The sequence below is a fragment of the Chrysemys picta genome, chromosome 3 (assembly GCF_011386835.1).
Source record: "Chrysemys picta bellii isolate R12L10 chromosome 3, ASM1138683v2, whole genome shotgun sequence".
Lineage (NCBI taxonomy): Eukaryota > Metazoa > Chordata > Testudines > Emydidae > Chrysemys > Chrysemys picta.
The window spans coordinates 109,695,410-109,709,865 of NC_088793.1; the positions used below are offsets into that span (position 1 = coordinate 109,695,410).

At 39.0% G+C, this 14,456-nt stretch overlaps 1 protein-coding gene across 7 annotated transcripts in view; it reads left to right on the forward strand.

Annotated features, from left to right (window-relative positions):
- Positions 1 to 14,456, forward strand: part of UTRN (utrophin) — a 568,432-nt gene that overhangs the window by 201,467 nt on the left and 352,509 nt on the right. For all 7 annotated transcript variants that reach the window (XM_065588781.1, XM_042848216.2, XM_065588777.1 and 4 more), the window contains 7 exons: positions 2 to 130; positions 264 to 434; positions 1,482 to 1,643; positions 2,155 to 2,292; positions 4,684 to 4,836; positions 9,471 to 9,647; positions 13,275 to 13,463. In XM_065588781.1, the coding sequence (XP_065444853.1) occupies positions 2 to 130; positions 264 to 434; positions 1,482 to 1,643; positions 2,155 to 2,292; positions 4,684 to 4,836; positions 9,471 to 9,647; positions 13,275 to 13,463 (1,119 nt within the window). The remainder of the gene's footprint in view (position 1; positions 131 to 263; positions 435 to 1,481; positions 1,644 to 2,154; positions 2,293 to 4,683; positions 4,837 to 9,470; positions 9,648 to 13,274; positions 13,464 to 14,456) is intronic.

Sequence of the window (14,456 nt, forward strand, 5' to 3'; positions counted from 1 at the left end):
GAATCATCAGAGCCAGCTGGAGATCTTTGATGAGAATGTTGCCCACATAAGTACTTGGCTCTATCAAGCTGAAGCCCTGCTGGATGAGACTGAAAAAAAGCCAGCGAGCAAAAAGGAAGAAATAGTGAAGGTTACAAACTTAATCTTTTAAAGCAGGGAGTTATAAAAGAATAGCACTTTTTGATTCCATGTGAGATTGAGTTAGCTTTTCTGGTTGATTTTTCTTTACACTGCAGTAACTTTCTGCTGCTTTTGCTTCTCAGCGTTTGACATCAGAATTAGATGGTGTGAGTCTCCGAGTGGATAACGTGCGGGACCAAGCCGTTATCTTAATGAACAGTCGTGGCGTGTCATGCCGTGAACTCGTCGAACCGAAGCTGTCTGAACTGAACCGGAACTTTGAGAAGGTATCACAGCACATCAAAAGTGCTAAGGTGAGCAAGAAAGAGTCACAAAACCAGGAAGTTAATTTATATTACACACACATTATTCAAATGTTTTTTTATGTGTATACTACTAATAATGGCTTCATAGGGATAACTTCATTTTAATATACAAAAATACTTTTTTCTATGTAAATCTATGTAAATCATTTCTCTATATGCGAAAATTAATAGTTTCAGTAAGTAGCCAGTCACACCTACCGATCAGCAGGGTATGAATCCTGAATTGGATCATAGGTGAAAGGGTGTAGTGGCACTAGGGTGACCAGATGTCACAATTTTATAGGGACAGTCCCAATATTTGGGGCTTTTTCTTATTTAGGTGCCTATTACCTCTTACCCTCCGTCCTGATTTTCCACACTTTCTATCTGGTCACCATAAGTGGCACCAATCTATTATCCAATAGTCATTTATGTAGACCATAAGGTAAATCCATATCTTGGCATGATTGTCAGTCTCTGTTAGAGAGAGGCCACAGGACTAGGCTAGCCAGAGGCCTGCAGGCTGGAATTCATTGGCAGAAACTCTCTGGCATGTACCATTCTACCTAGCTATCTCTAGTTATTGTAGCGAGGCAACTCCTGTGATTCATTACAAGTGCCATGATATTTTGGTGTTTTTCTGTCATGGTCGTGTATATAATGAGAATCTCACTTTTCTTTTTAAAGAAAGCTAAGCTTCTTGCCCTTTTGGTTATGGAAAATAGCTTGAAATTATGAACCTTAAAGGCTCAAATACCAGAATGCAAATGAAAACACTCCAAATTAATTATTTTTAAAATCTCATGATTTTGGGGAAACCTCATTCAGGATTTTTGAATCCAGGGATGAGCAATACTGTTTGTTTGGGCAGGGAGCGAGTTAGCTTTCTTTTCTGAAAATAAATAGTTCAGTATACAGTTTTATTGCCTGATCCTGCAGACAGGCATGTGTATTGATAATTACTTACACAGAGAGTCACATTTACATGAGTTACTTCAGAACTTGCAGGATTGATCCCTTAATTTGTGTGGTTTTTGTTTTGCTTTTATGCTACAGATACTTGTTGGTCAGGAACCCTTGCCTTATAAATTTCCTGTTGAGCCAGAACCCCAGGAACCTGAAGTGGCTTCTGCAGACCTCGACAAATTTGAGAGTGATTTACAAAATATGTTAAAAGTTGTGGAAAAGCACATGGAATCAAGTGATGAAGATGAAAAGGTTTGTGAGGAATGGATGAATTAAACAGCTTCATCACCTCTTCTTTGTTTCTGTAATTCAGCAGTGTCTTTTAACTGAACTGATCTCTGTGAAAAGGAAATTGTTGATATCTCTATGAATATGTAATATCAACAGTTTTACTGAAAACCACTTTAAATCGGCAGTAAAGTAGAGCGGCTGGGGCAGAATGAGGGGATGAGTAGAATAGCTTCTCCTCCTCACCCTAGCATGGATAAGCTGTGCTCTCTACCTAGCTCACTCTGCTCTTTGGCTGGTGCAGTGAGAACTCCCCATCCTGTCTCAATCTATTTTAACGATGGCGTTATATGTCCTTTAGTCTTTGATGCTTGTGGAGAATTGGAATTTCTCAGCTCCAATTTATTTTGGGTGACAGTGGGATGCTTAGCAGTACTGACGTGTTAATTTTGTTAGCTTTCAGGCAGTCAGCAAATCCATTTTGAATACTCTAACATGGCTTTCTGTAAATGACCATCATCTTCTATAATTTTAGATGGATGAAGAGAGAGCCCAGATTGAGGAGGTTTTACAGAGTGGAGAGCAATTGTTACAGCGGCCCATGGAGGACAACAAGAGGGAGAAGATCCGCTTGCAGCTGTTGCTTCTGCAGACAAGGCACAACAATGTAAAGGTGTGACTTCAGAGTTTTAACATGACTGACTTCTGGTGCAGTCTACCAGTCTGGTGGACTTTCATAGATTCATAGATTCTAGGACTGGAAGGGACCTCGAGAGGTCATCGAGTCCAGTCCCCTGCCCGCATGGCAGGACCAAATACCATCTAGACCATCCCTGATAGACATTTATCTAACCTACTCTTAAATATCTCAAGAGATGGAGATTCCACAACCTCCCTAGGCAATTTATTCCAGTGTTTAACCACCCTGACAGTTAGGAACTTTTTCCTAATGTCCAACCTAGACCTCCCTTGCTGCAGTTTAAACCCATTGCTTCTGGTTCTATCCTTAGAGGCTAAGGTGAACAAGTTTTCTCCCTCCTCCTTATGACACCCTTTTAAATACCTGAAAACTGCTATCATGTCCCCTCTCAGTCTTCTCTTTTCCAAACTAAACAAACCCAATTCTTTCAGCCTTCCTTCATAGGTCATGTTCTCAAGACCTTTAATCATTCTTGTTGCTCTTCTCTGGACCCTTTCCAATTTCTCCACATCTCTTTTAAAATGCGGTGCCCAGAACTGGACACAATACTCCAGCTGAGGCCTAACCAGAGCAGAGTAGAGCGGAAGAATGACTTCTCGTGTCTTGCTCACAACACACCTGTTAATACATCCCAGAATCATGTTTGCTTTTTTTGCAACAGCATCACACTGTTGACTCATATTTAGCTTGTGGTCCACTATAACCCCTAGATCCCTTTCTGTTGTACTCGTTCCTAGACAGTCTCTTCCCATTCTGTATGTGTGAAACTGATTTTTTCCTTCCTAAGTGGAGCACTTTGCATTTGTCTTTGTTAAACTTCATCCTGTTTACCTCAGCCCATTTCTCCAGTTTGTCCAGATCATTTTGAATTATGACCCTGTCCTCCAAAGCAGTTGCAATCCCTCCCAGTTTGGTATCATCCGCAAACTTAATAAGCGTACTTTCTATGCCAATATCTAAGTCGTTGATGAAGATATTTAACAGTGCCGGTCCCAAAACAGACCCCTGCGGTACCCCACTCGTTATGCCTTTCCAGCAGGATTGGGAACCATTAATAACAACTCCCTGAGTACGGTTATCCAGCCAGTTATGCACCCACCTTACAGTAGCCCCATCTAAATTGTATTTGCCTAGTTTATCGATAAGAATATCATGCGAGACCGTATCAAATGCCTTACTAAAGTCTAGGTATACCACATCCACAGCTTCACCCTTATCCACAAGGCTCGTTATCCTATCAAAGAAAGCTATCAGATTGGTTTGACATGATTTGTTCTTCACAAATCCATGCTGGCTGTTCCCTATCACCTTACCACCTTCCAAGTGTTTGCAGATGATTTTCTTAATTACTTGCTCCATTATCTTCCCTGGCACAGAAGTTAAACTAACTGGTCTGTAGTTTCCTGGGTTGTTTTTATTTCCCTTTTTATAGATGGGCACTATATTTGCCCTTTTCCAGTCTTCTGGAATCTCTCCCGTCTCCCATGATTTTCCAAAGATAATAGCTAGAGGCTCAGATACCTCCTCTATTAGCTCCTTGAGTATTCTAGGATGCATTTCATCAGGCCCTGGTGCCTTGCAGGCATCTAACTTTTCTAAGTGATTTTTAACTTGTTCTTTTTTTATTTTATCTGCTAAACCTACCCCCTTCCCATTAGCATTCACTATGTTAGGCATTCCTTCAGACTTCTCGGTGAAGACCGAAACAAAGAAGTCATTAAGCATCTCCGCCATTTCCAAGTTTCCTGTTACTGTTTCTCCCTCTTCACTAAGCAGTGGGCCTACCCTGTCTTTGGTCTTCCTCTTGCTTCTAATGTATTGATAAAAAGTCTTCTTGTTTCCCTTTATTCCCGTAGCTAGTTTGAGCTCATTTTGTGCCTTTGCCTTTCTAATCTTGCCCCTGCATTCCTGTGTTGTTTGCCTATATTCATCCTTTGTAATCTGTCCCAGTTTCCATTTTTTATATGACTCCTTTTTATTTTTTAGATCATGCAAGATCTCATGGTTAAGCCAAGGTGGTCTTAACTTCTGGAAGCTTATTTGAAATCTGATTGTGACCACTTAATAGCATGGTTTAGGGGATGAAAGCCTTCAGGATATTTAATGTACATACAGAAAAAATGACTGACTGAACCTCAGTGATCCCAAATTCAAAAATATTCCCCAAAGTTAATTTTGTTTTTCTGCAATTTGATTTTGTGAATTTTTAAATCTGTCCCCTGAGCCAATCAGAACTTGCTATAATTAGTTAATCCCCACATCCCACTAAACAGAATCTGAGCTTGATTTAAAATAAATAAGTAAAATCCATCTCCCAATTTATTTTTCTCAAACTGCGTATCCCCCATGCCTATTTTGTTATAGGAACTGAAGTCTTTTCAAAGGAGGCAGGTGGTGGAGCTCTCCCCTGCTTTTTCACAATATAAGAGAGAACAGGACAGTCTATTGAACTGGCTGAACGAGACAGAGCGCCGTCTGTCAGGACTGCATGGAGAGGAAGATGAACAAAAACTACAGGTAAATACAGATGTTCAAAAATTAAGAGTGGAGGTAATAAATAACTTCATATTAGAATTGTGTGCTGGGGCTCAGGGATATTCTTTTGATGCTACCATGGTAAGGAATGTGTCCAGAAGGGTTGTATTAATTTTTCCATTGTGTTTCATCGGCTTGTGTCAGTCTTGGATTAGCCTGGAGTATTGCCTTATTATTGGGGGAGCAGTAGCAACCCCTGTCTAACTTTCTTTTAAATCTGTTATTTTGTATATAAATATTTATTATAGGCAAGTGTTTAGTGCTGCCTCTAGTTAAGGTTCTCGGCTTCCTCTAATCATGATGCCAAACTTTGCAAATTAGCTTGATGTATACTAGTAATATTTTTGATCTGTTATATTTTCAGATATTTTTCTTAAGATAGTTTGTTCACTTGCGACTTACTTTTAGCCAGTCCATAATTTCATCTAGTCTCAGAAGGGAAGCCTTTCCCTGGTTGGCCATCTTGGCTCCTAAGAGGACGATCTGACAGCTTCTGCCTTTTAGGATTTCTTAGATTGTCTGGAGATGGTGCAGCATCCATAATCGTATTAAAGGGAAAGAGTTGTAGAATAATATCTGTTGAATGTTAGATGGGGAAGAAAAAGCAATCCAGTTGCTGATGATTGTGGATTGTAGGAAGTGTAGAAGAGAGGTATAAAACTATGTATCCACCATCCTTCAGTGGTGCCCATTAGTTCTAATTGCATTCAATTTTAATATACACATACATTTGTATCTCTTAAAACTTGAAATATATGTATTTAAAGAGATTTTTGTATTACCTTATCATTTTTTTTATTGTATTTTATTATGGTCATCTTCATAGATGTGAATTATACTCTGTATACCTGAGCTACTGAATTGATTGGGTTTGTGTGGTCCTGTTTAAATTCTATTACAGTGTAATAGCTTTACTGTATATGTGGGGGAGGGATAGCTCAGTGGTTTGAGCATTGGCCTGCTAAACCCAGGGGGCCACTTAGGGATCTGTGGCAAAATCAGTACTTGGTCTTGGTAGTAAAGGCAGGGGGCTGGACTTGACTCAGTGACCTTTTGGGGTCCCTTCCAGTTCTATGAGATAGGTATATCTCCATATATTATTTATTAGTATTATAAAATGTAAATGTTGTCTCAATTCTCCAATGAGCTGCATATCAATGGCTCACTGAAGTTAATGGGGCTGCTGACATGGGGAACCCTGTGCCATAGAGAACTCTTTGCAGTATCAGGATTCTATGCAGCCACGTATAAATGGTGTTAAAAATGTGTGCATGTAACATAAATAGAATATGAAGGGTACATTCACGCCAAATACTGAACTCACAACGTTCACGCCAAATACTGGAAAAAGGAAACAAACCATTAAAAGTACAGGTTTGTACACCAATTGAACACCAATTGTTTTGGGGGAAAAAACACATTTGTACACAATTAAGAATAAATTTCTGTCCAAAGAAGTAATTACATACTAAATCCCCATAAATTCATTTTCTGTTAATTTTAACTTGGAAATATGAATAAGATTTTTGTTAGGTTTCTCCTCTTTTTTTAAACAAATGTTAATATGTCAGGCCCTGATCATGCAAAGACTTACATGTGTGCTTAACTTTACACAATATAAAGTCTCATTGAAGTTTGTGGGGCTACTTAATGTATGTAAAGTTAAACAAGTGCATAAATCTTTCCTGGATTGTGTGCCAGTTTTCTAAAAAAAAAAAAGATATATTCTGTAATTCAGTGGAATATAAAAATTAAACATAGATATTAAGCATATGAAATCATTTCTCTTAAACGTTGAGAATACTAATTTTGTTTACATTATGCATAAAGTTATACACAAGGTACTCAAGGTAGTATAAAATAGTATGATTCTGATGCCTTGTATTTGAATACTAGTATGTGATCATGTAAAAAACACGGACTATCAAGGCACATGCAAAAGAGGATGCAGTTAAAGTTTCATAAGCAACTTTCACTTTGTCATGTCCAAACTTCCGAGTACTTCACTTTGTAACCTCATAATTCTTTAAAGATACTTTTTGTCTGAGAATTAATATTTAACTACAAACGGTGAAATATTACTTATGAGGGTTACATTGTGTGTCCTAGCTAGAGTCCTAACAGCTAGAAGTTCCCAACTAATTTGAAAGGACTTTCTGCTCAAACACTATTTACTGATTTAGTTTCTGTCCAGAAATTCATGTTTTTAGATGCTGAGGATACGAATTCCTTACTTTCTTTTTTTATTTCTCCTTTTCATCCTACCAAGATAGTTTGGCTGCCATGACAATTAGTTTAATATTTTATGCAATAACAATGAAAAGCCCTGTGAAGCAGTAAGTAATTTTTTTGGACAAGCTTGGGGATTAGGCAATCTATGAAGTTAGTTCTGAATTTCTGGTTATGAAGCTTCATAATTAAAACCAATCAATCTCTTTATAACTGTTCTGTAACTTTTTAAACCCAGGACCAATTAAAGAGGGGGATGGGGAATGTTCATGCTCCGAATGAGACCTATACAGCATGAAATATTTGTGATACATGTCATTTAGAGTTACAGTGCCCCATGGTTGTCATAGGTGGCTGATGCAATAAGGTTATAAGAGCTGGTCTGCTGTCCTTAGCTACTTTGTATATCCTGATAGCTACATTAAGGCTTCAGGTTCACATTAATGGTAATCCCCTTTAGATGGACATTTTAAATCATTAAGCTTCTTTTGTGTACCTGCGGGATCAGTGGGATGTTAATGATGGACTCTGAGTTTGCCGAACCTGTATCTGGTTGCTCTATCAGGTACTTCATTAATCACTCCTGCCTATGTGCATAACCCATCTGGGTTTACTGCTGCACCGGGAGGCAGGCACCCTGAGATAAGCCATCTTAAAATGGGACTATATTTACTTCATAGTGTGCTTGAGATCTCCCTGCATATCAGACAGCAGCTTATTCCCAAGGGGATCAATCTCCTCCGCTCATACTCCTCAAAGAGCCTCTTAAGGCTTCCCATCAAAGGACAAATCTCATAGCTAAAGGGAACTCCTGAGGTTTCTAATCTTGAGGTGAGCCATCATAATCTTTCACCTTGCCCATATCCCTTTCGGACACTGAGTCCAAGTGGGTTTGGACAGGAAAGACAGTAGGGGCCTCTCAGCACAGATTTCAGATCTTCACCATTCACCCAAGAGTTCCTTCCAGTTCACTGGGTTCTTCTATACTGTGCATTCCTGACACACAATCTCTGAGAGGAAGCAAGCCCCAAAAGAGTAAACCAACAGAGTCTCATGTCTCCTTGTGGGATGAAGAACTGCTTCCACTCAGTGCCGGGGAATGTAATTTCCCACAGAATCTCAAGGCATTATACAAACAAGGCTGCCTTTTAATGTACTTCAAAACAAATCCAGTCTGGCTTCCCTTCCAGAGATCATAGAAATGTAGGGCTGGAAGGGACCTTGAGCTATCATAAAGTCTAGCACCCGCGCTCCGGTAGGACCAAGTAAACATAGTTCTCAAACTAGTTACTCCCCTCCCCTACCCCAAGTTTTAGAAAATAATTTGACATGAACAAATGTTCATTTTACAGATTGGAAGGGAATTTGCTGCTGGTACCCATGCTGTTCTCTTCCTGATAAACTGGTGTTGACATTTAATTGGGTCAGGACACAACCACTAGAGGCTCTTAAGTAATATTCTCTCATAGTTAAGTAAAGCTCTCCATTTTTCCTCTTATTCTGTATTTGTTATTCATCTTACTTAAAAAGACCTCAGGATTTCCTAAATGTGAGCAATTTCTTTTGCAGTAGTTAAGTAGCAAATTTGTGCACTCACTGACTGCATTGATTTAACTCAAATGAGCAGGTAAAACTGACACAGCAATCTCAATACTCAAATGAAAAAGTCTGTTTCCAGAATTCAGTGTGTATGGCAAATGCTGGATTTTCCTGAACAACAGGATGTTTATTTGCAAAGATGGGAATACAGTGGAAGCTTGATGAACGGAGGTACCTTATTGTATAAAATATATGCTCTGTGTGCGTATTCCCCATTCATATTGAAGATGTGTATTTTGTAAAGAGAGATGCTCAGATTCTCAAAGGTATTTAGGTGCTTATCTCCCTTGATAGCAGTAAGGGTTAGACTCCTTAGATATCTTTGAGGATATGGGTCAAAATGTTTAATAAACCTGCCCTTTCAGCAGTGAAATTAGTGATGGAAAAGGCAATTAGCTCATCCCAGTCACGTCTCCCAAGGCAATAGCTCTACCATTTGATGTTTGATTTGCTTTTTATCTTTTGGTGCTTAAGATACAAAAGTTGGGCGCCAAACTTCCATGCTTACGGTTTTTTAAAAAAGAAAAACACCAGGCTTATATGAGATTTAGTTGGAGTGAGCCAAGTAGCAAGGGATATAATTATGTGAGGCAGAAATTACTGTTCTTCCCCAGACCTTGTTTGTTCTGCATCTCCACATTTAAGGAGGGGAAAAGCTGAATTTACAAAGCAGTACTGTAGTAATATACATACACCACTCTGGCGTGCTTACCCATTGACTAATGTGTGAAAAGGGGGAAATAACTTTTCAGTGATTGCAGACAGCTGTAATTAGGTGTACTCTGCAGGAACTGCTTCAGGAGCTTGAACAGCACCGTGAGGAATTCATTGCTTTGCAGAAGAAGAGCAGCAACCTGTCCCAATATGGTCCAGTTGGGGAAGCAGAGCACACCAATGTGTGTCAGCGCTGGCAACAAGTTGAAACCCAGTTTGCTGCATGTCAACAGATGCAGTTCAAACCCCAGGTAAGTGTTGGTCTCTCTCCCTCCTGACGGTAAACAATTGTATGTTATAATGCAGCAGGACAGGAAGAAAATCAAAAGAACTATCCATTTGAATGAAATCCAGAGTCTTGCATTTGGCCAGTGCATACTGGCATGCGTCTGCAATAATTTGTAGCATCCTTCATCCTCTGCCATGGAGGTAGCTGCAGAACCACAGCATGGGAGTTACTGCACCTTAGTGGTCCTACACGACTTTTAGGCGTTTGTCCATTCCCATTCTTCTCCCACCCCTTGTGCACTGCTGAGGAAAGAGCCTGCAGAGAGCAAGGCTCTGAGTTTTGCAGATGATGCAAAGAGACTGCCTCTCCTTCTGCAGCAGAAACACACTGGTTCCAAGGCCAGGGAGGCCTTCATGGCTGCAGAAGAGAGCTGGATTTATGTCTTCAGAATTAAATCACTAAAGTTGGTGAAGTAATAAAGCATGTGAACAAAATGAACACATAGGGACACCCTGAAAATAGTAGCATGCACATGTACTGGTTATAAATTTTCTAGATCTGTCTGTCATGACAGACAGAATTGCGCAATCGGCATATGCACAATTGTTGTTAAGTTTTTTCTAATAGTGCCTATGCACTATTGTAATATTGCATCAAAGGTCATTATTGATCTATGATAGAGGTCTATAAAATCATGATTGGTGTGGAGAAAGTAAAAAAGGAAGTGTTATTTACTCCTCCTCATAACACAAGCACTAGGGTCACCAAATGAAATTAATAGGCAGCAGGTTTAAAACAAACGAAAGGAAGTATTTCTTCACACGATGCACAGTCAACCTGTGGAATTCTTTGCCAGAGGATGTTGTGAAGGCCAAGACTACAACAGGGTTAAAAAAGAACTAGATAAATTCACGGAGTATAGGTCCAACAATGACTATAACCAGGATGGGCATCCCTAGTCTCTGTTTGCCAGAAGTTGGGAATGAGCGACAGGGGATAGGTCCCTTGATGATTACCTGTTTTGTTCATTCCCTCTGGAGCACCTGGCATTGGCCACTGTCGGAAGACAAGATATTGGGCTAGATGGACCTTTGGTCTGACCCAGTATGGCCGTTCTTATGATTATTTTAAGCCCCTAATTATGCTCTCAATTGCATTCGAGCCAATTTTGTGCTTGTACATCATGATTTTTGTGTGTTTATGATAAATGGCTGAGACATGAATTAGTAGTCTCATGGCAGCACCCAGATGTTTCCAGTTTCAGTACAGTGCTAGCACTGCAGTTTGGCATCCTTCCTTAGAAGTGTTCAGTACCTGAGATAAACTTCATTTAACAGCTAGATGCTCTGACTTGAGCTTCTTCTGTGGTTTTTACTCTTGACCACACAAATTATGCCCACTGGATTCTAGTTAATTTGAACAACATGTTTAAGGTGCCCAGAAACATCCAGACATTGAATACAACTTTAAGCTTAACAAGCTCATAGAGTGAAAGACCCAAGTGTGTTTTCTTAGCCACTGCTGTTGATCAAACACAGAATTATTATATCAAGGGAGAAGGAGAGCTGTTTGTCTCACTGACAATTGAAGTACATTTGGGTAGTGTATGATGACTAGTCCAGAAGTTGCTTGAGTGATTTGGGCAACTGTAAGAGGTTTAGCAGCACAATGGGAGGAAGAAAACGCAAAATATCACAGATGAACAGCAGCTATTAAGAAATCAATTGCAAAAGTTGCCAGTTTCCCTTCAATCTTCTTGAGATTGAAGAACTGGACTGTCCGTTTGCAGTGAAGCACAAAAAGCTGATCTTCCTCAATACTGTTCTAAGGATTGCAGACCCAACTGCAGAAAAGACCTTTTGTAAATAGAGGCATTTTAAAAAAATCACTTTTAATAGCTTAACGAAAGAAAAAATGCCACTTTATGCTGTTACTGATGTAGTTAATTACCCTGCTTTGGTAGCTGAACACCTGAAGTGAGCTTACCAAAAAACCCAATCATGAATTTTAGAGTAACTTTGAATTTTTCTCATGGTTTCTATATAGAGTGGTAGACACAGGATGAAAATTTAGATGAATTCTTCTGATATGTGTTTCTACCATCATGCTAACTGGCAGCAACACTTAATGTTGGTACTAAGAGTGATCTATTCACTGTCTACAAAATTCAGCGGAGGTGATTGATTAAAGTCATTGAAGTTACTAATGTTCTTGCTGCTGTCATTAAAAAGAACACTTTTTAGAAGATAACACTCAGCATCACTTCACCCTCTATCCCCCCAGCTGCTCCCAAAGTACTGTTCTATATTTTAAAAGATACAAGTAGATTTGGCATCGAATTGGAGTCCAAATAGGACACTGGTTCTGTAGGCACTTCAGTAAACTGGTACAGCCTCTTACCTATAAGAGAGAGCTCTTCCATTTCCTCTCCAATTTCCTTACTAAGCCATTTGCTCAAAACACAAAGGAACTTACAAATAATATAGAGTTCTGATACTCATTGTGCCATCATGCAGTGTTGTCAACTCATTTGCTTCTTGTAACCATGATAGCGTGTTATACATACACCAGGTAAAGCAGAGAATGTTCATTGCAAGATTTAAATTTTTATGGTTGATGTTAAAGCTCTGGTGTTTTCAGGACACAGTGTCCTCTGTCCATTAACAAGCTTTTGAAACAGGAAACTTTCCAGATGTTTCAGCCCACAGAAAATCTGTTTTATATACCTGTGACTATTGTCTTTGCCAGACATGGCAACAATGCAACTTAGGAGCTAATTTCCAGGAACTCTCCAGTGCACTTATGTCATCTATATCATGCCATAGAAGAAAGGCACATTTTACCACCTCCAGTACTTCCCTATCTACTAACTGGGAACTCACCCATACAGATTGTGGTCTTTAGGAACCACATCAGATGATTCCAGAGGCCCCAGAAGTTGCTAATCTCTTGTGGCTGCAAAGTGGATACAGTGGATGCTGTATGCATACAAACATGGCACTCAGTTTCACAGTTTTTTGGCATTATGAGGGAAAGTGAGGCACCAACTATGATGCTGGAAACCATGTAAGTACCTTTCAGCAAGAATATTGCTGGAAAAGTGCTCACATGCTTTTAAATCTTTGTAGGGTCTTAGTCATCCCATGCAAAGCTTAAGACGTATGAGAGGATATTTAAAAATACTTTTGGGAGCAAAAAGTGCTAAGAAGACTGGGGGAGGAAAAATGGTGGGATGTGCTGGAGTAAATTTACAACTCTATTTTGTCTTCAGTAAAGTGCTGACAACCAAGAAAGCAGAGACTATCTTTTGTTTCCATTTGTTTCCTGTAAATATGAGTCCAGGGAGAAAAAGTGTTATAACTTTTGGCATGAGGTATAAAAATGAAGGTGGAAGAACTAAAAGATGTTTTTTTTTTTAAAAGGATTTAAAAAATAAATTAATTAATTGCTGGTATAATCCTGATGGGTAATTTTGAAAAGGATAGAAAGAACTCTGGTGTTTTTTGCTTTTAATTTAGAAAATGCCTACTCTGAATATAGTAGAAATTTTTTATTTGTAACAGTAGCCTTTTGTTTAGGATTTTCCTTTTTCCAAAATGTATTAAATTGAGAAGAATAAATAATTAAATGAAGTTTTATGTTTCTTTAGGCAATCCCACTCCTGAGGTTAAAAGGCAACTATCCATCAGGAATTAGGGCCTCTCCCTTCCCTACTGAATACCTTGTTGAAATTAACAGAGTTTTGCTGGCCATGGCTGATGTTGAACTGTTGCTGAATGCACCAGAGCTGAATACTGGTGTCTATGAGGACTTCTCTATGCAGGAAGATTCATTGAAGGTATTGCAAATCGAAGTGTTGTATTGCAAAAAGAGCAACAAAAAGGGATGAAAACATGAAATGATTCAGTGGTTACATTTTCAGCGTGTGTAGTATACTGGTTCAATATATATCTTGTGGAAAATAATAAATAAATCCTACTTGTGTCCTTCTCACTGTAGCTGTTATTGGTAACTGTCACGTGTCAGTGCATATTTTCTCTCTCAATTTGGAACACTCAAGTTCGATATGGAAAGTAGAGATGTGAGAAGTGGTTGATTGTTTTCTTTCAGTGAAATTTAATAGTTGTCTGTTTAAAATGTTGACTGCTACAGGGATTCCAATTTTTTTCATAGTGTGATCAACACCTTATTTAAAGAGAGAGTGCCTAATGGGTCAACTTTCCTTCCACTGTCTCAACCATGATTTCATACACGTATCCCTGTAGTAACCACAGCCGTTACTTATTTGGAAAAGTACTAGGAAAGTATTTGTTCATAGCTGAGCTTACTACAAATAAGGTTTGAGTAAGCAAACTGCATGTTTAACTTTAAGCATGAAAATACTCCTGTCCCAATTCAGCACCTAAGCACATAACTCATCCCAATTGAAGTCAATGGGACTACTCACATACTTCATTAATTTTTGTTTTTGAAAAAGTAACTTGCTGGGTAAAATTTTCCGAAGCACCGAAGTCCATTTTCAGAAGTGAATTAGATACTCAGGAGGTCTAAGTCCCATTTACTTTGAAAGTTTTTTAAACTTATACCTGGTCTCCTTTTATTTTTCATTTCATTCCTCATCCCACATATACGTCTCTGTTCCATGCATGTTTTTTTGCCTTCTGATGTTTCCCATTCACTGCACAAGCTTCCCTTTGTAGCGATGTCCCCTAACAGAGGTAGCTAGGCTGACTGCTACTTTTGCTTGTTGCCTGCTGCTTGTATACATGTCTCGGTGCTTCTTTGTAATTTCTTTGCAAAGTGTGTTAAAAGCAACTGGAAACAAGGAGAA